This window comes from Buteo buteo, chromosome 25 (genome assembly GCF_964188355.1).
Source record: "Buteo buteo chromosome 25, bButBut1.hap1.1, whole genome shotgun sequence".
NCBI lineage: Eukaryota > Metazoa > Chordata > Aves > Accipitriformes > Accipitridae > Buteo > Buteo buteo.
The window spans coordinates 12,171,504-12,197,273 of NC_134195.1; the positions used below are offsets into that span (position 1 = coordinate 12,171,504).

The 25,770-nt window shown below is 37.4% G+C and overlaps 1 protein-coding gene across 2 annotated transcripts in view; it reads right to left on the reverse strand.

Annotated features, from left to right (window-relative positions):
* The window catches only part of PPP2R3B (protein phosphatase 2 regulatory subunit B''beta), a 54,825-nt gene that overhangs the window by 15,946 nt on the left and 13,109 nt on the right, over positions 1-25,770 (reverse strand). The window contains exons 1-5 of one of the 2 annotated variants that reach the window (XM_075057480.1): positions 20,205-20,488; positions 5,191-5,376; positions 3,347-3,450; positions 2,683-2,785; positions 1,884-1,958 (exon numbers count right to left, since the gene is read on the reverse strand). In XM_075057480.1, coding sequence (XP_074913581.1) covers positions 1,884-1,958; positions 2,683-2,785; positions 3,347-3,450; positions 5,191-5,376; positions 20,205-20,351 — 615 coding nt within the window. In that variant the 5' untranslated portion in view covers positions 20,352-20,488. Of the gene's footprint in view, positions 1-1,883; positions 1,959-2,682; positions 2,786-3,346; positions 3,451-5,190; positions 5,377-20,204; positions 20,489-25,770 lie in introns of those variants that run through there. The other variant, XM_075057479.1, reaches the window with a different exon arrangement.

Here is a 25,770-nt window from a genome sequence, read left to right on the forward strand (position 1 = left end):
GACTGCATTGGGCAACAGTTACTCCATCCTAAAATACAACAAGAAAGGGCAGAGTGTCCTCCTGCCACTTCTTGATCTGCAGAATAGTATTCCAAATATTGTTGCTATATTCACAGCAATACTAGTTTATTTATTTTGGGGATTTTTGATTGAACAATGATGTCTGTTGAAGACTACACTAAATTTTGTGTCCTGATTTCAGCTGGGATAGAGTTAATTTTCTTCTTAGTAGCTGGTATAGTGTTGTGTTTTGGATTTAGTATGAGAATAATGTTGATTACACACTGATGTTTTCAGTTGTTGCCAAGTGTTTAGTCTAAGTCAAGGATTTTTCAGCTTCTCATGCCCAGCCATGAAGAAGGCTGGAGGGGCACAAGGAGTTGGGAGGGGACACAGCCGGGACAGCTGACCCCAACTGGCCAAAGGGAGATCCCAGACCATCAGCATATAAAGCTGGGGGAAGAAGGAGGGGTGGGACATTCAGAGTGATGGCGTTTGTCTTCCCAAGTAAGCGTTACATGTGCTGGAGCCCTGCTGTCCTGGAGATGGCTGAACACCTGCCTGCCCATGGGAAGTGGGAATGAATTCCTTGTTTTACTTTGCTTGTGTGCGCAGCTTTTACTTTCCCTGTTAAACTGTCTTTATCTTAATCCACGAATTTTCTCACTTTTACCCTTCGGATTCTCTCCCCCATCCCAGCTGGGGGGAATGAGCGAGCAGCTGCGTGGGGCTGAGGGTTAAATCATGACTTTTTGTTAGTAAAGTACTGCCAGCACTAATTTATTCAATATTGCTAGACTCAGGCCTACTCAAATAAGCTGTTCCTCCAAAGAAAAGTAACTGGAAACGGCAGAACCTTTTCCCTCCTATGGTCCTTCAGGACAGGCAGCAAGCTTTCACAATTTTAAGCAGAGCAGGCTTTGATACAACCCAGAATCCATTAAAAGAAAACTACTCAGAGGCAGAACATTTTCTTCAGTCACATCTGACAAGAAAGTTCTGGGAGCTCATGTAATATAACAAGAAGCAAAACCTAATGCAGCAGGACATACTTGATAGGCTGGCAAGTCTCTATAAGAAGGATACGAGGAACCAAAACTAAACACTTTCAAAAAAGCTTCCATAGTTGTGGTCTGGGTCAAACGATAAGCTGGATAAAAGATGATCAACTCTGCATGTTTTTTGTTGGAGAATATTCATTAAGCTATTTTTCACATGCACAAAGAAAGTGAACTGAATGTCATTTTGAAGAGTTTTAATCTTTTGAGACTTCAGTGGAATCGGCTGCCTAGTCTACAGTTGAGAAAATTTAATGTCACTGATTTTTCCCTTGGGTACAGAAAGAATACTTCAGTCACATAACCCTAGGAAGACAGAAATGGAACTTTTCATGTATAAAACCTGCTTAGAAAGAAAAATCCCCAGAGAGGAAAGTAGCAAGCAGCTTCAATATTATCATTATTTTACTTAATACTGAACATAATCATGTTAATATAGACCTTTCATTCAGAATTCCATTTAATTAATCCCAGAGTAAGGTCAGGATTCTAATGAGTACAGTCTATAGCCACAATGGAGTGTTTAAGATAAGTCTGCTGTTCATTTAAAGGTCATTAACTTATCCTACACTATTACAATTCAGTGTTTCTCTTACTAGTATTAAGTTCAGCAATTTCTTATAAATGTTAAGAAAAACTATGATGCTTAAGAAATTGAGTCTTTCTTAATGAGATTTCTAGTTATGTAGAAATGAAGACTGACAGCATACTCAACTTTTCTCAAGGGACAAAGGTGCTTATGCAGATTGACTAATCTTAATAATTTTGATTTTCCTACTTAACTTCCTAGTTAAAAAATAGCTTTTCCAAATACAAATCACTTACTGTGGTAATGTACCGAGAATGAAATTCAGATGCTTCTTTTAAAAATGATAGGCCAGGATGACTATTCACCACATCCTACAAAAAAACAGGAATAACAACATCCCAAACAGTAATCATTAGTGACTATATAAAATAATTAGCATAGAATAGCACATCTGCTTCCTTAACCAAACCAGTTCAAATTAACTACCACAATCATTAGTAACTTCATTTACAACACACTTTGTGTAAATAACACTGCTGACTTTTAAAAAATAAGATTATCTTTTAAAGAAGCCAGATAAACAAAAGCTTTCCTATGTTTTAGATGGGCCCAAGATTTTGAACACTGCTGACCGTTGTAGCTTGTAATTCTGTGGCTATGATTCAGTAAAAGCCAATTTAGGTTTTATTCATTCATTAGTAAAGGTGTTGTTTGCTGCTCTTTGAGAAAAGCTGTATTAAATCTTGAATTCATATGCCATTTTGCCTTTACCCTCCAAAGGCCCTCCTTGACTTAAGTTCAACTGCCTTTCTAAACTGTAAGGATTCTCCGATACATGTGCTATTCCTGCATGCAATTTTAAATCCATGCATCTTACTGTAGCTCTTACAAAAGACCTCGCCTTATACAAAATGATTAACTGTAAAAGAAGTCCCTCACTAGCACCTCAGTGGACCATACAAAGTGAGTTACACTGAATATTATCAATGAATTTTAATTAAGACCATGAAAAAGTATGTTTAGCTCAAACAATTCAGGGCTTTGCCAGCTCATCATTTTGTTGTGTTTCCAGAACTAGTTTCAGTAGCAATTTACTTGTAAAAAAGGAATGAAGTCTTCTTGCACCAAGTAGTTGCATCCAGGGTTCATTAGAAGATGAACAAACTTTGCAGCATCATCATAGCAGGTCTGAAGTATTCTGAAATGTAAATATTTCCATTTAATACTCTACACAGAAAATTGCTCATGCTACCTCATACAGGTATCCTAAAGCAAGGCCTATGAAACTAACCACAACATTTAATTCAAAAGCTAATTACAAACGTCAAAGTACACTACAAGTACACTTATCAAAGCAGTACTGGTCTCATACATTTATATTATAGAAGGTGGGTACACCATGTAATTGATTACATGAAAGGACATTTTTAAGTTAGAACTAGAAGGAGAACTAGAAAGAATAAAAAGCATTTTGTCCAGAACTGGCATCTACAAGTTAGGGCCATGGTTTTCACTTTTCCCATAAACAGCCAGTCATTTACTAAACATTTTAATATCTATAAACCCTGTAAATAAGGATTTGTTTGTTTGTTTATGCTAAAGCGATGATTTAGTTACATTCTACCAGGTACAAGTTTGCTGTCAATGGTTGATTATGGGAGAGTGTTTTATTCCCCTTTACAGATTGGATCTCATTCAGAGCTTAAAATATCACATTTCAATTAAAATGCAGTACTTCTAAAAAAAGTAATCTACTTACTTCCGCCACATTGCAACAAATTTATGAACTGACACATATCCTGTTCGTTCACCTCCAGCACAATAAAACAAAGGACCTTTCCAGTAAAGTGGGCATTCACAAGCCTAGAATTAAAGTATACATCAAGTCAGTTTATTCATTGCTTATCTGAGGGTTACTCTCTTATTTATAAATCTTTCAAAAATTAAATTTTACAAGTGTTAAGAAGAAAACATTATGGCACAGATTTTTTAAAACCTGTTTCTGAAACCAACTGCACCTTCCAAAGTAATTAATTTTGAGCAACTGCTTTAGGCTGAAATCCAAAAGTAGAAAGCAAAACATAGGGCAACTTGCAGCATTCCTAATAGCTGAATGCAGTCACATGTCTGCTCTGTCCATGCTCCAAGCAGCTGAACGCAGTCCATGCTAATAAGCTCTGCTAAAGGGCTAGATATCTTTGAGCTGAGCTCAAGACAGCACAAACAGTTACACAACTTCTGAACTAGAGCAAGTTTACATTTGTCTGGCTCAGAGGATGGCTCAACTCATTTGCATCCTTGCATATGCACGGCATATAATTTATCCAATTTTAAGTAGTAGGCCAGCCTGCCCTGAGCAGCAGAATCTTGCTTCAGGATACCCAACAGTTACACCTTCACAACTTCAATGCTCCCACAGTGCTCCTTCTGTGCCTGCTCCAACCAAGCTTCCTCAGTCGTAACAGCCAAGTACCTACGTCTTGCCTAAAACTGACTATGACTTGGAGTAGTCAGTCATGCTGGCATCTCTGAGAATCTCATGCGGCTCTCAAATAAGACTGTGAATACTGCAAGATGTATAAGGTCACTGGAGCAAAAGGACAGTTATTTCTCATGCAATAGTTTAACCAGTACTTTAAAAAAATAAGAAGCGAGTTTGACAAATACTGTCCTCAGACAGAAAGGCTTTTCCCTATGCTTCAGGAGGGTGCCTTTCATCACTGAATTGTAGGTGACTGGACCCTTCCACCTTTCTTGCTGAGAGGGAAGGGACTCTTCCACCTCTCCCCACTTCTGTGTGGGAGGCAGGAATCCTACCGTTTAGCTTAGCAGTTAAACACTTGTGGTGAAGCAAACAAGGAGTTTCTGAACCCCCAGTCCTGCTCTTGTGAAGTGTCGTTGTTTCTATTTTCTAGACCATGGACTTTAAGTGCAAAGTGACAGGAACAGGGATGAGAACCTGAGACTCATTACCAAGACCATGACTTGCAGTGATTATTTCAAGCATTGATTCAATATAACAAAATGGAAATTTAATTAGCTTATTGTCTGTTCCACAGAAGTTTAAAAATATTTGCTGCTTTCTAAGCTTAGTATTTTGTCACTCTACTGTAACTCTAAATTAGCTCTTCATTAATAACTAGAGGGCTATAATCTCAAGTTACCAAACCATTCTGTCTTTCAAGGTCTTTACAATGGAGGTTCATGACAATCCTGAATGAGAAAAAACAGCATGGACACCTGAAAACAAAATGCATATTTAACAATGCTTTTGCCTTAAGTCTGTTGGTCAATACAGAATACAGAACAATGTCCAATGTGCCCTTCAGTATTCGGTTGTTTATGCAACTAAAAAACAAAAACAGTTCAAGTTTTGTTTTAATGTTTGGTTTTTTTTGTAAGCAAAATGTAGGGCCATTTGAGAGATAGGTGTGGAAATCTTTGCATTAACTAACTCTGCTGTCAACAATGTTGAATATGATGTCTTACTGGTACTACCTTGTAGGAGATGAAAACACATAATGCAAGAAAACAAAGCACACAACTTATGTTTTCTTTCCACAGGTGTACAGTACTAAAAGCAGAGAGCCAGCAAGTTCTCACCTTTGCAACCTTCCCCATGTCTTCTAACGTTGCCCTCTCATTTGGAAACTCAGAGAAAGTCCTCTCAATTTTGGCAATCACAGCATCTATATTCACTTTTTCCTTAGGACATCCTCGAGGAAAATAGAAAGTCGGAATGTTTTGACTAAGTGATGGTGGCAAAGTTTCTTCCTTCTTTGTCTGAACCTAAATAGATAAATACACATTTGACAGTCAAGTACAATGCAATCGCGTCTAATAGTCATCCTCAGATGACTTGAATCTCTTGGTATTATGTTACAACACACCTTCAAAAAGATTTCTGATGATAGGTTGAATAAGCTATTTAAGAACAAGAACACATTGGAAAAATTCATGAGCATTTCCAAAAACTGTCATTTAGAAAGATTTCTAGGCTGTTAAAAATTTAATGAAAAACTTCAGTCTTCAACATATCAAGTTGCAAGATTAATACACTAGACAGCTTTTTGGAGACATCTGAAATAACTCAGCTTATATTATCAGTTTCAGAAGAAAAAACTTCAACTTCTAGCTTAACAGACAGGTCATGAAAGAATTTGCTTTTGAAATATTTCTAGTTTTACAGCTTCCAACTTTTGAAATAAGCATGACAACTTTGTTACAAGCCACCAACCTGTTTAATTTAATTACAGTGAAATTGTTGGGTTTTTTTTTTAAATCCTAAAAAATGCTTCATTTTATAAAGGTAGTAAATGATTCCTGCAGAGGGATTTTTTTTTGGTAAACTATACACAATTATGGCATGAGAGCTTAGAAATCTGTTTCTCAAGAATTTGTGATACACCGTACTACTAAATAAAAAAAGTAGATGACCAGTAACAAAAGAAATTATTTATTTAAATGCATTTAGCTTCAGCAAAGAAGAATTAACCTTGTACTTAGTTTCCAAAAGAAAGTCCAACAAGGCAGAGAATCAAAGATAAGCAAAGTAACAATGGAGTTATGTGGCAACTCAAAATTAGCCATTAAATATGAAGCCTTTCATCCCAAGGTCACTATTCAAATGTAAAAACAATGGTTAATGCTATGTGGTGGCTTGTCCTAGTGTTAAATATGTTCAAGATCCCGAATTCCATCTCTAATTTCCAACCAGAATTGGGGAAAAACCCCCCACCCCCACCCCAAATTTCTCCCAAGTCCCCCAAAACCTCCAACCCTCATGTTACTCTATCACCTTTGTCAAAGTGCCTGTAAAGAAACCCAGCTTTCCTACCACAATCAAAGTCCTTCCTTAAGTCAGTGAAAGAAATAGGTGCTTACGGACAGCAGATTTTAATTTGCAGGGTTCCAGCCCAGGAACCTTCACTGGAATGTTACACATGCTAAAAAAAGCCTGAATTAACCTTTCTTTCCCCTCTACATTTGAGCCAGCATTCCTGCTCACAGCTGCAGAATTGCCTTAACTGAGTTACAAGGTTTTTTCTTCATAGAGGAAGAAGTTACCTTGAATCTGTGACACCTAAGAGTCAATGTTTGTAATTTTCTAAGAATCCTGTAAATTAGAACTTTTGATACCTCGTCTTTAGTTCAGTGGTTCAGCTAACAAGGCATCAGCTTAGAACAAGAGTGCCACAGGGCATCAAAAATCCCTTTCAACCGTAGAGTCCCAAACTTTTGGGAAGTATAAGGACACCAACATTTTATTCTCTGAGTAACATTACCACCAGCACTACAAATAATGTATGTAATTGGATTAACACCTCGTTTCATTCTAGAAACCCAGCTCTACACATCAGCACTTTAGTAGAGCCCTAGCAGTTACCCTTATGCAAAACTGGGCTGAAGACCTATTCCTTGGACTGGTACCACACAGCATGCTTTTGAGCACTGGCAATCGAACCATCTCTTACTTAACAGAATCAAACTGTTATATTCATTCCAAACAGCAAGGTTATTTTATTTTATTTCCCCTTTTCCCCATTTACAAGGTCTGCCTGGATAGCTGCTCCTACATGAGCTGCTCCTCATCTGGGAGAAGGGTAGGTGTCAATCATAGACTAACAACATCCCCTGAATGTTTCGGGTAACATGAGGTAAATCAGCATTTCAAGAAAACCTACTACACACAGATAAAGCATTTTAAAATCCACAGCTAGGAAAATTTAAAGCCTCAGGTTAAAAAAAAAAAAAAGTTTCTTTTAAAAGGAAAGGTAGGGGCAGAGGGAAGACTACATAGGAAAAGGTCCCAAGAGAAGAAGAAAGACTATCAACAGAACTATTTGTTCATCAGAAGCTTTCTATTTTTTCAGAAACTACTAATTTACTTCAGATACCTCAGAGAGCACAATAAGTCATTTCCATCAGTCCAGGCTAAAAGCTGTTCTTAAATGCATGTGGAGATCTCAGTTCAGGATTTTTAGCAAGACCTATCCTAGTACATGTAACTTCCTTGGGTGTTATTTAAATAGACTTATACAATAAAGGCTTTTTATTTATTTATTTTTCATCTTTTTGTTTGTTGTAAACATGTTCCAAACCATGATTATGAAGAAGTTAAGCAACAGATTCAAAACCGAAGACAGACATACAGGTGAAGAAAACTGATTTTTCCAAGATGAAAATGTTACATTTAAGCATGACTTTGAATACAGTATGCTTATTGTAAAAATATGTAATATTTAATCTGTAAGACAGTATATTTATTCAACTCTAAAACCACATATAGAATACAAACCTCTCACTGCAAGACAAAATAACTCTTGTTATATTGAAAGATGCTGCCTATTTCTACATGCTGGTTTCTCAAAGTCAGTGAAAGAAGAAACTACAAAAATGCTTCATTTGCATTAGAAGGTGCATGATCATATCACAATCCTTTCTGATAGATTTATTTGGTGCCTACATATAGGCATCTAGTGAGAATACCATGTAGGGCACAAACCAAAATGCCCTTGAATATTCCACGCGGTATCCAGCCACCAGCTCAGAGCACAGCTCTCACTCTGCATCTGCCATGCGGATGTTCTGAGCACACTAATGCTTCTTAAATGCCACTAGCAACTTGCAATTGGACAACTGAACTGTACTGTTAATGTCAGTCAACACAGGGATAACAGCCTGTACCAGAGAAAGAAACAGGTCGTCCAAAACTATCAGCTCCAACTAATGCACTATAAAGTTAGTAAGTACTGCATCTCCTCTCTCTCCTCACCTTCCCAAGAAGGGCCAGGGATTCTTCTCTTCTCTCAGTCTGAATCCCATCCAACAACCAAAAGGCTCCTTGTAAAACTGAGGCTGCTCTGCTGTATGCGCTCTAATGAAGGAATGCGCAATACTAAAAGGGCTCTAAAACCTTCACTACTTCCTATAATTTCAGCTAGTTACTTCTGTAGATGCACATATTGTATAGCTGATGAAAAGAGTCAGTTCTGTTATTTCATGGGCAATTAAAATGCATAGTTGTGTGAGATTAAGCTGTTCTAAAATTAATCATAACTTTAACCAGGGAATTTCTTCACTAACAAGAACTGCTAGAAGTCTGCTAACACCAAATCTTTGACTAGAAAATCTGCAGCAACAATCTGTTATTCTTTTTACACAATTATTCCATTTCAGTGGTGAATTTAACGTTTAGAAAGTGATCTACATGTTCTTATGGCTTTAAGTTAAAACTTGTAATACTGGTACCAGTAAGCTAAACTGACAAAAGAGACTGGTTTGGTAAATGAAGATTTTCCCTGCAACTTGCTGAGAAATAGCACAAACAATAACATGCTTGGAGTTAAGGATAACAGCTGTATAAGCTCGTGAATAACTCATACAAGCAGATGTGTGCTCCAGTGTCAGGACTGAATTGCACATTAACCTTTGCAATAAGTATATGTAAAGTCCAGAATCTGTAATCGTATTATGAAGTTACCATTGCAGTTTTAGTTTTATGTAAAAGATAAGTGCGGATTCCTTGAAAATTCCTCATTTGTAATAATGTAAACACACTTATGTAAGATTTGTCTATAAGAGAATTCAAGAAAACCCCTAACACATCAACAGTTTTAATTCCTGACATACAGAACCATAATGACTGTCCACAGCTATCCAAAGCTTATTTGCCTTGACTTTTACAGAGGAGGAAGTGGAAGTTTATATCCCACTGGAGTCACTGCTCAAAGGGCAAACTTCCCATTTTATTTTGCAACTCTCCAGATCCTTTTCCAACTGTTTTCCAGCAGTTGTTTATAATAATGGTATAGAACCATTATTATAATTACAATGTAGTAAAATATTATTAAATACCAGAGAACACGGATAGACCTCATTCCAAATAGAAGTTCAGTCTTCTTGCTAGATAGTCTTCTTATATCTACCAACAGATGAGTTGCACTTGGCAGTTAACTTAGTTCTAAGCAAATGCAAACACAGCAGGGATTTTAAGATGAGGTGCCCTTTTCCCTGGTTCTCAACTGAAAAAGAGCTGACTATGATGGAGTCGTTCAATGACAGGATGTATTTTTGAAATAAAAAGGAAGGGGGTGTTTGTTCCCATATATTTTAAGACTGTACACTCAGTAAAGTCTGTATCAACATCTGCACATAGAGACTACCAACCAGAAGTACTGAACCCCACAAAGGGATTGAATATGTGGATTCAAATGCAAGCGAGTGAAAGCTCACTTAAAAAGCACTTCCTGGAAAAGGAAACAAGGTAAGTATGTTTATAAATGTTTTTATAAGTATGTAATATTTTTTAGACAGCTTACTGATTAAGACACAAGTTCATTGAACTGATTTGATATTTGCATTGTTTTGACATGACTACAGAAAAAGATAACTTCATCCAGAAACGCTGATGCTTTCTAGTATCTGACAGACACCAACATGTGTTATGCCTGTTTCTCTGAAAATAATTCTGTAAATATGTTTTAAATATTTGAGTTCAGCTCTTGCTGTATTATTTGACATGAATTTCCATAAGGATGTCCATGTTAGAAAAAAAAGTCAATGGAATACATACAACAGGGTCAGGACAATAGGACCCCCAAAAATTCTACCTCAGCTTTACACCCAACTGCACATTAAATTTTTTCTAAGAAGTGATACATCACAATCCCAAACAAAAAATGGCATTAAATACTGAAAATACTATAAAGAGATTTTTACCTACCAAATAGGTAAAAGTTTGGTACAAATCCTTAGTATTTTTAACTAGGGAATTAAAAAAAAAAAAAAAGGAATGTTGCAATACTTTTCAAATGTTCAATGCATAAATAATCTAGTTCTTCAATAGACTGGGTCTTCTATTCTTATGTATCACACTTTGTGCTAAACTTACCTGAGTAAAACAAAGTGCATAATAAGCTAAGAGGATTTTCTGCAGAGGTATGCTATTCAGCCTTTTAAATCCTAACATCCCTGCATGTACCACCCATGTACAATGCTTATAAACCATCCAACAACAAAAGCAGATACTGCATGAAGTTCCCTGATATACCACAGAAAATGGAAGTCAACACAGAGACCCAAAGGGCAACAGGGTGGTAGTGATGAGACCCAAATGCTGTTTAGCACATGAACTTTTAAATTCTAAGCCTATGCTACACTATTTTTAAATGAAAAGTCTCTCCTTTGTTAAATTCAGCAAGTTCTTACAGAATACAAGGCATCCTACAGTCTATCAAAGTTAAATGGTAATTGCGAATGTAAGAAAATGTTATCAGTAAGCAGGCTCAAAAGGAGTAAGTACCTGACCAACCTTCCCATCTCTGTTCTTTTACAGCTGTCAGTCTAAGTCTGACCAATAAAGTCACAGGAATATTTCTTCTTTAACTATTTGATCACACAGTGGAACTCAATATTTCCCTCTAGATAAGCAGGTGACATGACCAGTAGTTTTATGGAATTTAAATCTTGAAAACACCAGGTGAAAGATTTATGCTACTATTGTCTAGAAAAGGGTTCAGTCTTATTTGGAAGGAAAAGATATTAATTTAGAAAAATCTGTTCCAACACCTCAAATATTTTGGCATGTTAAAGTGCCTTAAAAAACCTGCTTCAGAACAGGCAAAGTAAGCTTACTATCAGAACTTCCCTCAGGAAGAGCCCAGAGAAACATCTTTTCTGTAACACCAGCTCTCTTGACCTTGTGGTAGACATTCAGATTTCCAATTATCTAAGTTAAAGAAGTGAAGATTTTCCCTTGTTCTCTGTATGCTTGCCATTAGCCTCTTTCTAGCCAAACTAAGAGACAGATTTATTACTGTAAGAGTTCACTGACTGTACCACTTCCCATTCAGCTTGATATGCTTAACAGTATTCTTTCCTCTGTGAAAGGTGATCCTTTGACAACTTAAAGCTTTCAAAATTTGGTGGTTTTTTTTTTTCCAAGCCAGATTTCTCTAAAATTTAGCTATTGCCAAAAGCTTAATAAAGTTGCACAGCATGGCATAAGGCAAGCTACACCACAGCACACCTGCATCTTCCCCCACTCCTGCATAAAGAGTTTAATAGCGTTTACTGACCCATGTGTCAGTACTAGTGATAGCAAAGCAGTATAGTGAATTACCTCAGGTCACCAAGACAGTTAAAAAGCAAAGTTTAAAAAACCCCTATTTGTCCTCATCCAGTTTCAGACAGTTGATTCCACTTAAAAGCAACATGGTTCTGATGTTAACATAAGGAAGATTAGAGGACTATTGCGGCAGTATTGTTTGAAATAAGCTTACATTAAGCTTAAAACCATGCTAAGATCATGATTCATCTTGCCTAACTTAATCAGAAAGTTAAGACATATGTGAATGATCAGGCTCAGAGAGGCACCTACAGAGAATGAACCTATGCTAAAAAGAGGTGTCAGGGTATATATGCAAAAGTCTTTCCTCTGGCAACAAACATTTTAGTCCCAGCTGCTTCTTCCTACCCCAGACTTCAGTTTGCTATCCTTCAGTCACTGTCTGGCAGCTGGTTTTGGATGTGCCATAGAGACTAATTTTATCATACATGCTCCCCTTTCCTCTCCACAGTAAGAGATAAACATCTATTAATTTTAACCCTGATGCAGTTTTAGACTAGCTTACTTTTGCTGTTAGCCTTAACTCAGATAATTTCTCTGATCCAGTTTGGTCTGTAGTTACTTAAAATTTGTGCTACAATGAGGGGAGGGAAATGAAAGAATTAATACACTTTTCCATAAAGTTCTAGCCATATACCATTAGAAGAAAAAAAAAGTACTTTAAACTACACTGTTTCTGATTTTATAGATACTGGTCACCTGAATTAACACAAGGGAGCAGGTTTCAGCAACCCTCCCAATGCAGTCTGTGTTCCAGTTAGCAATTCGTGTTCACCTTCAAATTCCAACCAAATATGTTGGGAGTCTCCTGCCCACATGCCAGGTTGTGCACTCATCTCAGTTTTACACAGATCAACTGCTATCATTCTGATCTCATTTATGCATGTTCTTGGCAGTTTACTCTCAAGCCTATTTCTGTACAAAAGTCTATGGTCATTTGGTCTTGTGATTCAATGCCAACGATAATCCTCAACACGAAACCAACTTCACTCTAAAGACAGAGCCATACACTGCTCTGTCCCATTTTGGCAGAATTAAAGTGCCCTGAGTTTCTGCGATTGACATGTTCCAGCAAGTAGCAATTCCATAAGCAAATCAAAAGAGATTCAGTGAGGCTTAGAGCAGTCAGAAGTCCAGGATCCTTCTTCATGTTACATCAGTAAAAATGAAGCCTAAGGAAGACCCTAAACTAGCACTACAACTTGCAGAAGGAAGGAAGAATATGACAGTTAGAACTAGAGTTCCATGGCCTAAAAATATATTCATTTTCTTATCTGCTCTAAGTATATAAAAACAGCTCTAACAATGGATAACCTTTTGTATATTTGGTTTAACTATATGTCAAGCTCATTGTGTTCAGAAGTTCATAGTGCAGACACTGTTACTGTAAGCTAAAACAAACAGTGAATCTAACTGATCTGTTCCCTCTTCTGTCCACAGACAACCCAAGTCAGGCAAAATCCTTCCTGGTTTGGCAACTGGTGGCTAAACTACAAATAGAAAGCTCAGAAGAGTTAGTTGATTTGCTTGGTTTTTGGTTTGTTTTTTTTTAATCATTCAGTATCAAATTCTACTGTGCCCTTAGTGCAGTAACTCACCACTAATGTGGTCCATTTTGAGAGCAAACATCAACTTCAACAGCAAGTTATCAATCCTTCTAGAGTATCCCTGGCTACCAAGTGGCAGGGATAAGAATCTACGCTCATTTTACAATTTAATGTTGGAAAAATCAGCTTATTGGCAAACTAGAATTCAGGTCCATTTTGTCACTGAAACACTGTTTGTATGGTAACCTCTGATTTTGAGATAGAAAAAAAAAAAATATTTCCTAGTTGTTTGCTACCTGAAGCTAAATTCTCCCCTTATTTTAAGTCTCAAGGCAGCAGAGTAAGAAGTAGTTCAGCTAGTTACTCTTAATTGCATGATAGCTAGGGAGAGAAGCACCCCACCCAGTTTTAGTGAAATTGCTGTGCTAAGGGCCATCACTGGATAGTCTTGAAAATCTTACTAAAGCTTAAAGAATTTTTTCAAAAATTTTTGATAGTGGCACAGCTGTCAGTAACTTTCCCCCTCTAATTTAACCAAGCCATATTGAAACAGCCAAAATGAGCCTCAAGAAAAAGCCACCGAAGCCTCAGTATTTCAACAGATTATGCAAACTTTAGACCATCTACACAAACCTATTAGGGTTAGTGTGTTAAATTCTCATATAGGAGGAGATGGTAGGTAGTGGCATCCAGAAAAAGCTTCCACAATAAACTATGAAATACATTCCATACACACCATCTTGCATATTAAAATTATAAACACATTTAATTAAATGCATGTGTAAACAGTCACCACAGACAAGTCATATCACATGCACACATACAAAAGTAGCATGCAATAAACAAGCAAACACTAGAAAACTTTGAAGTGGTCAAAACCTGATTTTCACTAGTTCAGTGAAGACTGAACTCTCCATCTGAGATAAATTAGCATCACTGTTCTGCATGATACATAGCCATTATAGCACACAATTCCCAATCTCCTCACTTTCAGTCATACATACACTGCACTAACAGATCTCTTACCCAAGTTCTACAACTCTGATTTTGGACATACCAGGATTCTCCCGAGTTGCAGTTTGGTATAGACATAGACAAATCATGCAGTCCTGCTGGGAACTGGAGGATGCTATTGCAAATGCATTACTGCTGTAGAAACACCTCCAAACATGGCTGTATATATTTGGTTTTTTGCACAGTCACATAAAGCTTCAGTGTCAAAAAAGTTCCAGTTACACAGTTAGAAAGAGTTTAATGATTTATTCATAAATGCCCTGGGGTGGGGATGGAATGGAAAAAGGAAGAGGTAGTTTCCTCCTCCCCAAAGCCATGAGCACAAGAGATCTTTGCATATTACATGCATGTCCATCAATAACTTGCTTTATTTGCTGACAAAACTTTTATGAAAGGCTTTAGAGATAGGATCCTCTAACAGTTTGCTGTGGCTGACCAGTGAAAATACTTTGTCTCCTCCACATGCCCTGCTAATTTACAAAAGGAGAAAGGAGTAGATAAGATGGAAAAAAAAGCAAGATTCTTCAGAAAAAAAAAATCTACCATGTGAAAAGCAACTTCTTCTACATTTTGTGGTAAGACAGAAGTGGTGCAAAAATATTAGTCACTGGCTGTGAGTTGCTGTCAAACAGCCTCCATTTTATGAATTATGTCAAATCAAGTATCCCAGTCAGTAATATATCCAGTTTGTCATACAGTTGCAGCTTTCTTGGGAAATACGCCGATCGTAAGTTAAATGGGTACTCCTATTCTTTACCAGTATATTCTGTTACCCCAACTGTTTTCAGGAGACAAGCTGGCAAGATCCTTCTAGTACATAATTCATTTTGATTGTACACAGCCAATGGACCACACTGGGACTCACTACCTGCAAAGGAGTCATGACTGCCTAAACATCATTTTAATGGGGAAAAACTGACAGTCAGTTACACCTGAGGCAATTCTAACATTTGTCTACAGAAAACAGCCCTTGTCAGGACAGGCCATCAGTTCAGTATCAAAAGTAACCAGTAGGGCTAAGACAGACATCCACTTAATTCTTAAGCTCTGCAATAGCTTCTCATCCTTCCATGTTTACAACAAAACAAGTTTCAATCACTCAGTGCAATTTCCACTCAAACATGAAAAATATCAACAAGCTCAGCCTTGTTACTGAGCTGCAGAGTAAACATTTGGAGCAAGTATTCTGTTAACTTCTTGTCTGGCAATGCCCCAACAAATTCCGATTTGGACAATTGCAAAAACAATCTCATACCCCTCTGATACTGTAAAAGTTGAAGGATATTTTACATGAAGATGTGCCAAGCTGTTTCAGGCTTTCTAGCATACAAAGTACTACTGTCAGAACATTTGCTATTAGTAGCATTAGTGATTATAAAGGTATGGGAAATATGTTAAAATGGAGAAAAGGCTAGTGAAACTTTCATTCCAAGGGGGGGAAAAAAAAAAAAATCAGAACTCTTCATTGTTTGAATTGTTGGGTCAATAAACTTAGCTGCAGAGGGAACTGACATCTAGACTCTTAAATCCTGCATGCAAGTAAAGTAAGTTGTAACAAACTTGCACCATATTGGCTTTTCTACATAAAAAGTACACATTTGCATAAATTTATTACCAGCCACCAGCAGGTAAAGAAGCTCCTACCACAGGGCAGCCAATACATTTTAAGCTCAAACCAGGAGTCTCCATTGCAGAAGTGGTAAAAAAACTACCAGTTTGCTTACAGCTTTCTTTAAGAGGCTAGAGCTTAAGACCTGGCAATCCATTAGCAAGACACCATTTACGGTTAACTAGCCAGTCTCAACAGGCAGCTTAGATATTTTCATTGTATCTTAAATGTTGGCATCTACTCCAGAAAATTTGCACTATATCAGCAAACTAGCATCAAGTGTAACTATTAGCTATAGTCGGAATGAGATTTCCATTCCACGCTCCCCCTGCTCCCTCCTCCGCAAAAACTTGGGTTTTGTTCTTTTAAAAAAGCATTTGTGTACCTAATGTAAAACTATTATGTAAGAATGGATATCAGGTACTCCTTCTGTGGTGTTAAAAGGTCTCCAAATCAAGTTAAATTAGAAAATTGATGCTAATAGGAAAGCTGGCCTGCCAGAGACCTCTAATTGTTACACAACCTACTTCTGTGACTATAGTTGTAAACCCAACTGCCTCAAACTTTAAAAAATTCATTTTACCTCACAAATGGGAAGGTTATCTTCATGACTGGAAGAATCAGTGTGCTACAGCACAACCACACACCAGCCCAGCACACATTAGCACCTGCAGGCTCTGCATTTGTTGCTGTCTTGAACATGCCACAAGCATTTATGAAGCACTTCGGGAACAGAGGAGTGCAAAAGTGATCAAGAGGCACTAATGTCTAAACTCACTTCACTCAGAAGGAAAGCCAGTCTTGGGAGGCACTGCAGAAGGTGAAGAAATACTTCTCATACAGCTGACAAACAGCATGCATAAACAGCATTTAGTATCATTAACAGCTGGTCATGAAACTAGTAGCTCTCCATTTCCACACTGAGGTGTGACACATGCAACTACAGAAATTACCAAACAGTAACAGCAGATAAAGGCACGACGCAGTTCAAGTATCAGAAAATACACCAGCACTTAGTTCTGGCACTGAGATTCAGAGGATAATTGAAGATTTAGGCCACCCCCCCCCCCCTTTTTTTTTAAAGGATCACATTCATCACAAATTTATTTGACCTTAAGAAAGTCTAGTTTTAAAGTTAGAGGCCACACCATGTTGTAAAACAGTTTTAAGTAGCAAAAAATATTTATTTTCCTAGTTTAGCTAACACTGAGTTACATGGGTATAAGCATGTCACTGTACACAGATGTATTCTATTCTGTTATCCTTTTCCAACTTCAGACACATTTTCCTCACATAGCCTGGGTAATGATGCTGCTTATATTCCAGCTCTGACAGGTAGGGATGTCACCAGCTGTTGGCTAAAACACTGCTCAGCTATCAGCAGGTAATAAGCCTTTCAGTTCACATCTTTAAATTGCCAGTACATTTGACATGGTGATAGTTTCTTCTCCCCGGAAAGTTTCAGAGAAATTGATGAGCAAGATGGACACAGTGCCTCTTCCAGTGCTGCATTTCCAGTTCACTATATTCTGTAGATGTTAAATTACTTAAGAAAGGTCTTGCTTACAACCAACATCGGGAGAAGACAGACTAAAGTTCTACTGAGTTTTATGCAGTTATCTATTCAAAAATTCAGTTCCCCAAAGTAATACCGAACATTTCAGCAGTTGTGTATTGTTTTATCTTCCTTTTGAGAAACCGATCTTTCCAGAAAGCCCTATTTTGCCCAGTGTTATCAATTTTCATTAATAAACGCAACCACTGAGAAACAGCCTGTTCTACCACCTTCCAGAGCCACCCACCTCACTACTGGTTGTCTATTTAAAGATTTTCACAAAACTTGATTTGCTACACTCCAATGACTGCCCCTTCCACAACACAGGGGATCACCTACACAGATTACTTACATGGCTCTATGCAAAAACCCACTGCCTTAGAATTCCTAGGACCCATGGAAGACCTAGTCACTCCAACCCACCTCAGAGTGGATGTTGAGCCACATGTCTCACCATCCACCACCATTACTCATTTTTTATTTTAAGAGGCTAGCTTTAATAGCACTAAACGTCTTAAGAAGAATCTGCCATTTGTTTAACAAGTTATAGAAACTGCATGGATATGAAAGATAAGAGTGTAGCAGAAGTATAGAAAAGCAGATTGGCTTCCATTTCTGCTTGATTTTAGCATTCTAATTTTACATCCTATTCATGAACTGTTCTGTCTGAAAGCCAATATTACAGTGGTATAGAAGGTTTTAAACTCTAATGGCAGTGAAGCTTAGCAACTGAAAGGAGAAAAATTTTTCAAGTTATTCTACAAAAGCTCTAAGCAGTCTTTAATTTCAACATGAAATTTCTTCAATGTTTATGTAGATGATGAATAGCTATTCTTTGAAATGCACCTAACCTACAACGACTAGTTGAAATCGACATTAACATGAAGAATCAGGTAAAGAATGGCCATCTTCTGTATCAACAGCTATCAGTAGTCATATTTTGGTTTTTTAAGGTACTTTCAAAAAGGTGTCCTTAAAATCATGAAGTTGAAGCAAAGTACCATTTAAAAAAGGAACCTTGGATAAAATACTTTATATCACGTTGAGCAAAGGCAGACATCAGATTTTAGTTTTATGCTCCTGTTGAGTCTGTTTTGCCCACATAATTCTGTCTGTAATATAATTAAGTGGTTTACCATACATTATTCTACACTTCCCATTTAGCCCAGAAGTGCAAGTCTGGTTAAAAACGAAAAATTTGTTCATTGTCTGCATTGTAAGTTTATAGCCAGCAGCATGCTAAAAAAGAAAAAACCCTACAGGTTAGACAGGCAGTTTTCTAAAGTGCTTAGTTGCTTGTAGGTATGCATTGTCATATTACATTGAGATGTTTTCTAGCTCAATATCAAAAAGCCCTGTAAAAGTGCAAGTGACCCAACTTCGATGAAAGACAGATCAAGTTAAGGGACACCACACAAGGTAATAGTGTGTTTATTTACAAGAGGATGTCATGACTAGACTAAACTTGCCTTATGCTCTAAGGAGCCTAAATATTAATTGATACCACTACTGTTGGGTAATTAAGATAGTATTTTCTTTTCCTGTTGTCTCTAGCCAGCAAGTTTCCTTCTCTGTCTCCAATTCATCACAAAAGATTCAAGTAATAAAATCCTTTCATTCACAAGTTTATGATGAATGGCATAAAACAACAGGGTCAGCACTTAGATTCTGCTTTGCACAAAGGAATAAACATTGCTTATATAGCTCAGCTGAAACAAATTTGAAATAATACTGTAGAAGACAGAAGGCTAACACATTTTTAGGGTCATAGGGCTCTACGGCCCTCTCTTGAAGGTCACCTGAAAGGGACACTAGTGCACTGAATTCAAAATTAAGTAGCAGGCTATATTTAGAATGATTTTAAAAGCCAGGAATCCTAAGATAATGTAATATTTATTCAACTGCTAAAATTTCCTTAATTAAAAAAGGGTAAAACAGTCACACATACCATCACTGATAAACCTTTAGTACATGAATTAGAAGTGAGGGTGAGGTAAGGACAAAGTGAATGCTTTCACATACCAAAAGCCTTAAAGTTAAGTGTGTTTGAGGAAATACCAAATTTCAGTTTCTCCAATAGAAGTTGTACACTTTTTTCTCCCTCCCAAAAGACAATCTCTCTGAACATTTACTATATACATAGTTCTTCTAATTATACATTTCAAATGCTTCTATTCTCAATTATGAGCTCACTTTAAAATGGTGGATTTAACTCACTGCTGCAAAACAGCAGAGGCACATGTGTGAACCATGTAGCAACAACTGATCTCATCCAAATATGAAGTCCAAAATAAACATAATCTAAAGGAATTCAGGATCATCGTGTAAGAATGAAAGCACCTTTTCACATATTATGTTTGAGTTAGTAAAGTTACAGCCTATTTCAGTGTATTTTATATGCCCAGTTTCAATAAAAGGTAAATTACACCCCCTGGGGAAATGCATGCAGATTATGATTATGCAGATTAAGGAAAACACAGTCTTTAAAATAATAGCATTAAGCACACCAACTTTCCACTGCGTATGCCTCTGTGCAAACATCATGCTTTATCTACACCACATGCTTCACTAAACTCTCATTTTTTGTTTGCAGAAAACTACCTGCACTGTCTTCTAAAACACAGAAGAAATCATCATATATGGAACAGACTATTGAAATTCTGCTAGTTTAGGAAGAATTTAAATGTATTTCCTGCAGTTTGCGTGGTTGTGAAGGTACAACTGACAACAATAACTTAATTGTATAAGAATGGAAAGACAAACCTGGACCTGCTGAAAAGCTTTCAGCCTCTTCTTGAATCTAGAAGGTAAAACAAAATCACATCCTCGAGCTAGCAATGCCAACTCCTTTCTTAGATCAGGATCTTGCCGTAAGGAAATCTCCTTTATCCTCATGCTTTCGGATTTCATATAATGTCTCTGTGTGCCAGTCCAGGCACTTGAGTCCCAGTAAATAGCAGAGTTGTTGTATTATCACACAGTGCCACTTAAAGCAGCAGCTGCGCCCGAGTTCCGTGATACTATGAGAGTCAGCTCAACTTCGCCTGCTCCATACATTAAAGGGAACTTGGCCGGAATCGCAAAAACAGATTGGAAAGTCACTTTGGGGGCCTGCCCTTTTGTACGCGCATTCCAAAGTCTAAATGGGACAGTATGGAAAAAAACAAACCTGTTTGCTGGAGCATCTATAAAAGTAGCTTCCAATTTTAAAAAAGCAAGCCTTACAGGAATGCAGAGAGGCCAGCCCTGGTCATTTTGTAGCTTCCTCCTCCTCCCATCCCCCTCAGCTCTTCCTTCTGTCACAAAACACTCACTGTCTAGCTTCAATGAAGTACCTCACCAAAGGATAAGTCTTATTACACAGCAATTAAATTCCTTTTAAACTCTTCAGTCCTTTAGCAGGAACCCTATTACACTGGGAAAATGAAGGCAATGATAGAAAAAGCTAGACAGACTTTCAGAGTGGCTCCCATAGTTTAATGAAACAGATTTTTTTTACATTCATCTAGACCTAAATTACTATAGTCCAAGAATCTAATCATTCAAATGCTAAGGCAGAAAGCAGTAGCAGAAATGAGGCAAATGTTACCACAATGAAATGCGGCTTTAAATCATGTTTTACAGAAAAGCTACATTAGAAATATCAATGATGTAACAAAACATGAAAAAATTTGACAGGATACTTTTTCTTAAATAGGATAGGAGTTTATAAACATTAACATCCACATACTAGATTGCATACCTGTCACATTTCAGTAGCACTAGAGTCAGCTACCACTCTATTTTCAGTTTATTGAATCTCAAATACATTTTAGAGAGGGGTGAAGCCACGTTTTAGTCCACAGCAATATTCTTCACAGAAATCTGATAAGCTTTTGTGGACATTAAAGTGACCCTCTGTCCTTCTTCCTTTATAGGAGGTTTTAGGTACATTAATTGGTAACTAGTGAAGTTTTCACATTTTAAGTAGGTATACCTGTACCATAGCAATCTTTATGAAATGATGCTATTTTGATCAAGTTTTTTTTTCAAATACCACCATTACAGCTATAAAGTATGGCAACTCTTGCTACTCCAGTTCAAGCTGTGAACACTCTTAGCACCCCAAAATTCTCCATGATATTGGTACGTTGCCCATTTATTATCTGTACCTTCTCATGCACAAGTTTAGTTACTAACAGCATAGAAGGAAAGATCTGGCCAGTCTTGCTCTGTTTTCATCCCCCATGCTTTAAATAAGGCCACTTTCTTGATTACACAAAGATGTACACAGCCCAAGAAATACTAAAACAACTTTTTCACCACTAAGTTCAAGATTTCTCTTACTGGATGGCATTATTTTACCCCCACACTGTGTTATATATAATCTTTAGCCCTATTCATCCATTCATAGTCATTCTGTCACGTAACAATGTATTAAAACGCCACAGTAAATATCCTCATAAGATTAAGAAGAAAAGGAAACAATGACAAAGTACTAGTGAAACATGATTTGTCTTAATTGGATCCTTTTTAGTTTATCACACACTGTTAAAAAGTAAATGATGACAAAAAGCCAGTTTTCTTGTTTTTAATTCAGTATCCAGCTTTCTCCCCCTTCTTTTTTATTGCAACTCATTATGAAGATACTTATTTCCTTCGGAAGTGGGAGAACAAGAAAGGAATTGACAAGGCAAGAGTCAGACATGTTGTGGTTGGCATGACCAGATTATCAAACTGCATTGAGCAAAACTGTCTGTCACTCACTGTCTTTTAGGAAGATCAAATCAACTAGCCTGTGATAACCCTTGGGCCACAGGGAAGCCAGTGGGGAGCTGGGTACACAGCACACAACAGCAGCATGCCTGGAACTTGAGACGAAGGACTGAGGTGTTAGAGTAGGAGAAGAATCCTACTCTGGCAACAAATATCCATTCCAGACCAAGATGTTTGGGGAAGGTCAGGAAGGTTGTATTGCAAGGCAGATTGCATTTCAGGTTAGGCAAAACAGCCCTTAAAGTAAGGAAAGGTATCTTCTCACCTGAATTGCATTCTGTTTTCACCAGGTGATACACTCCAATTCACAGTCTTGTTTGAGGTGGCTGTAATATGCCATTGAGATGACTGACTGCCACATGGAGAGCTAACCTAAAAGACTGGAGCTCCAGTTCACCTAAACCTGCTGAAGGAGCCTCAGTAAGAAATCAGTGTTCTGAACTCCATTTTGGAAAGAGTTGCAGATTTCCCTCCTTTTTTCAAATGGAGCTCAGAGTCTGTCATCACTTAACCAGCATATTATGTTCAGTATTTTGAATATTCTGTATTTCATTGTCATAATATTACTTCACTTCCTGAGGTAGATGTTAAGTCAGTCCCCATTGTTAGCCTAATATTGTTTTAGCAGTATTGTCACTAGTCTGTTTTCAAACCTAGTGGTCATTTACATACCTGTATGCAGTATAGTTGTCAAAAGTTCACAGGTTGCCATATATGAAGAATCTACATGCAACTGAGCGTTTAGTTGCAATACGCTGTGAGAGGCAAGTACATTGGCAGCTATTAATCACTTCCTTTTTACCATCTGAACAGAAAAGGGTTTTGTACTGCCACATTTAAGGAGATTGAGCATTTATAAAGCAATGAGGTCAAGAACCCCCTAAGATCTATTTTAACCTTTTCAGTCATGAATTACCCACAGGAGAAAGGGAAAGTCAGCTTCCATCCAGATCAAACCAGGAGTGTTCAGGTATAGCATTACATTTATTCTAAATCTGAATTCTCTCTAGTGAGAGCTAAGGCAAAACCCTTTCCTGGATGAAGGGCTGGATGCCAGCTATGAGGCTGTTCAAGTATCCTGGCAGCTTATAATTAGCTAGATAAACAGAGGGGAAGATGCATGCTCAGAGCTTCCTTCCAAAGCTAAAGATACACACTATGAATGGACCTGACTCAAGGGACTGTGGCTAAAGAGTTTACCACTTTAATAGAGACCTAAACATACTCAATAGCAGTGTAATATTTATGTGGCTTTAACACAAAAGTATTCAAGTGAGACAAAGACGAGGATCACTTATATTTTGGGTAATGTAGAGGAAATAGAAACCTGAAGAATGCCTCAAAAAAATCTTGCCTACAAAAATGCAATTGCTTGTCAGAAGCATATACTGGCAGATTTAAAGTCTTAAGAGATTATGGTGAACTGACTTCAAGTCTTTGAAAAAAGCATCCCAGCATTACAGGAAGCTTCCAAGAAAATAAGTTAAATATGTAACAAGATGTATTCAGCAATACAAAACCTTTAGTTGCTGGGGTTCAGTCTTCAACCCGGTAACATGTGAACCAAGATGACAGAAAGCCTGTTTGGCCCTTGGAGACAGTTTAAGTAAGGCTGAATGAGCAAGCCCAATGGCAACAGTGTGCAGCCTAGTAGAATCCCTCAGCCTGCAATGCCACAGAAATTACAGTGGCTGCTGGGTTAACTGTGGAAAGAGAACTGTCATATCTCCACAACAGCCAATGTAAAGGGTTATGCAACTAGTGTAACCCTTTCCAAAAGTAACTGATTAGTGAGGGGCAGAACAGAGCAGCTGAGATGATAACTAAGGCAAGGTAGCATCTTTCTCAATATAGAAAAAAAAAGAAAAGCACAACTAACTTTAAACATCTGAAATATATCTTAGTACTAAAGTGGAAAAAAGCCATTACTAGTACAAGCAAATAGTTCAGGAAGATATACAAAAAAAGTAAAGCAGCAAATAATACTTGGTAAGATACAGCTACTATGAGGCAGGAATTACAAACAAGAAGTTACATAAATATACCAGAAGACAGACAAATGAAAGCAGCAATTCATTGCTAGCCTAAAGAAAACAAACAAACAATACAAAAAAATCCTGAAATGCTGGGATTTTTTTCCCTCAGTCTTCACAGAGGATTGTGACTGGACTATTACCATTATTTAATATTATCAAGTGTTATTTCTAGACCAGATAGTCCATACCTGGCCTTTGATATACTGAAAGATGCTGGAACTAGATATGCCCCATTATTTGCATACATATTAGGCATTTGATAATTAATTGGTTCCTAACACCTCAGATCAAAGCTCCACAGTCAGACTGAACTTCTAACAAACCTAACCCAGTTTCTGCAAAACGCATTGCATAATAGTAGATGGAAGTGACATTGCACTTCAGTAAACAAAATGCTCGTTAAGTAGATGCATTATTTACATTAGTCTGAAGATCTTTAATTTACTGCTGCAGACCAGTGGTAGCCCGTGGGTCACTGTTGTAACAGCAGTTCTCAAGGTACTGAGTAAAAACCAAGGGGAAAGATTAAAAGGCAATGTCCATCTCAGTCAGATTTGATTTTATGACCTATAAATCGAGAAAACACAACTTAGGCAGGCTTGGTAGCACCTGCAGTACCTTTCTGCTTAACACTATATATAGCAATGCCCAGTGTTGACATAGTCTAAATAAATGAATGAAGAATGACAGTGCTTCTCTTTGAAAAGAATTCTAAAACTCCCTCTCAAGTTTTCAAAAAAGGCCCTTGCAAGGAAATACCTCTTTATAGCAATGGACTAAAGTCTCAATTGTCCAAGTGTGTTATTTTACATTATTATGAGCAATAAACAAAACACTCCCTTCTCAGACTACAGTACATAGCAAGATTTACTGACCTTGAACTCAGTAGAGCAGGTACTGCAAAACATGAAATGTCTAGAGAATGGGAAAAACGCAAGAATAAATGGGAAGTAGCAAAAGAAAATTCTGCTATTTATCCATATAACTGCCTAAGCAATCAAGAATATTAGCATCTATTGACAAGGTGACCCACTCAGGAGTGGGAGGGGAAAACCCACTGATACTGATTTTTCAATATTGAATTCACAAATATTGATTTTTATTTTCATTTACCCAAACCCCTGTCTTGAAATAAGGACGCACAAGGTTGAAACCTATCTATCCTTATACTGATAGATAAGGGAAGAGGTTTAATGGGATCCCAAATAATCAGTTTTCCCAGTTCTACAGACACTTATCTCGCTTCTTGCTAGTAACTTCCCATTTCTAACTGCTCTGTATGGGAAGAGAACAAGAGGACAATGCACTTGTGAGCTGAACAGGATAAAGTATTACTATCCATCCCTAACTCTCCTTTGGATGAGAGCCACCCCTTTTCACCAGTACACTGACAAAACCCAAGGAAGATGAAGTCTACAATGTCTACATCACAGAAGGTATCAAGTTATGCTCATACCCAGGTACCAACTACCAAAACTGATTGCTTTAAAGTTATTGACAGTGTTTTGAGTATGGTGTGCTGCACTGATGAACTGCTA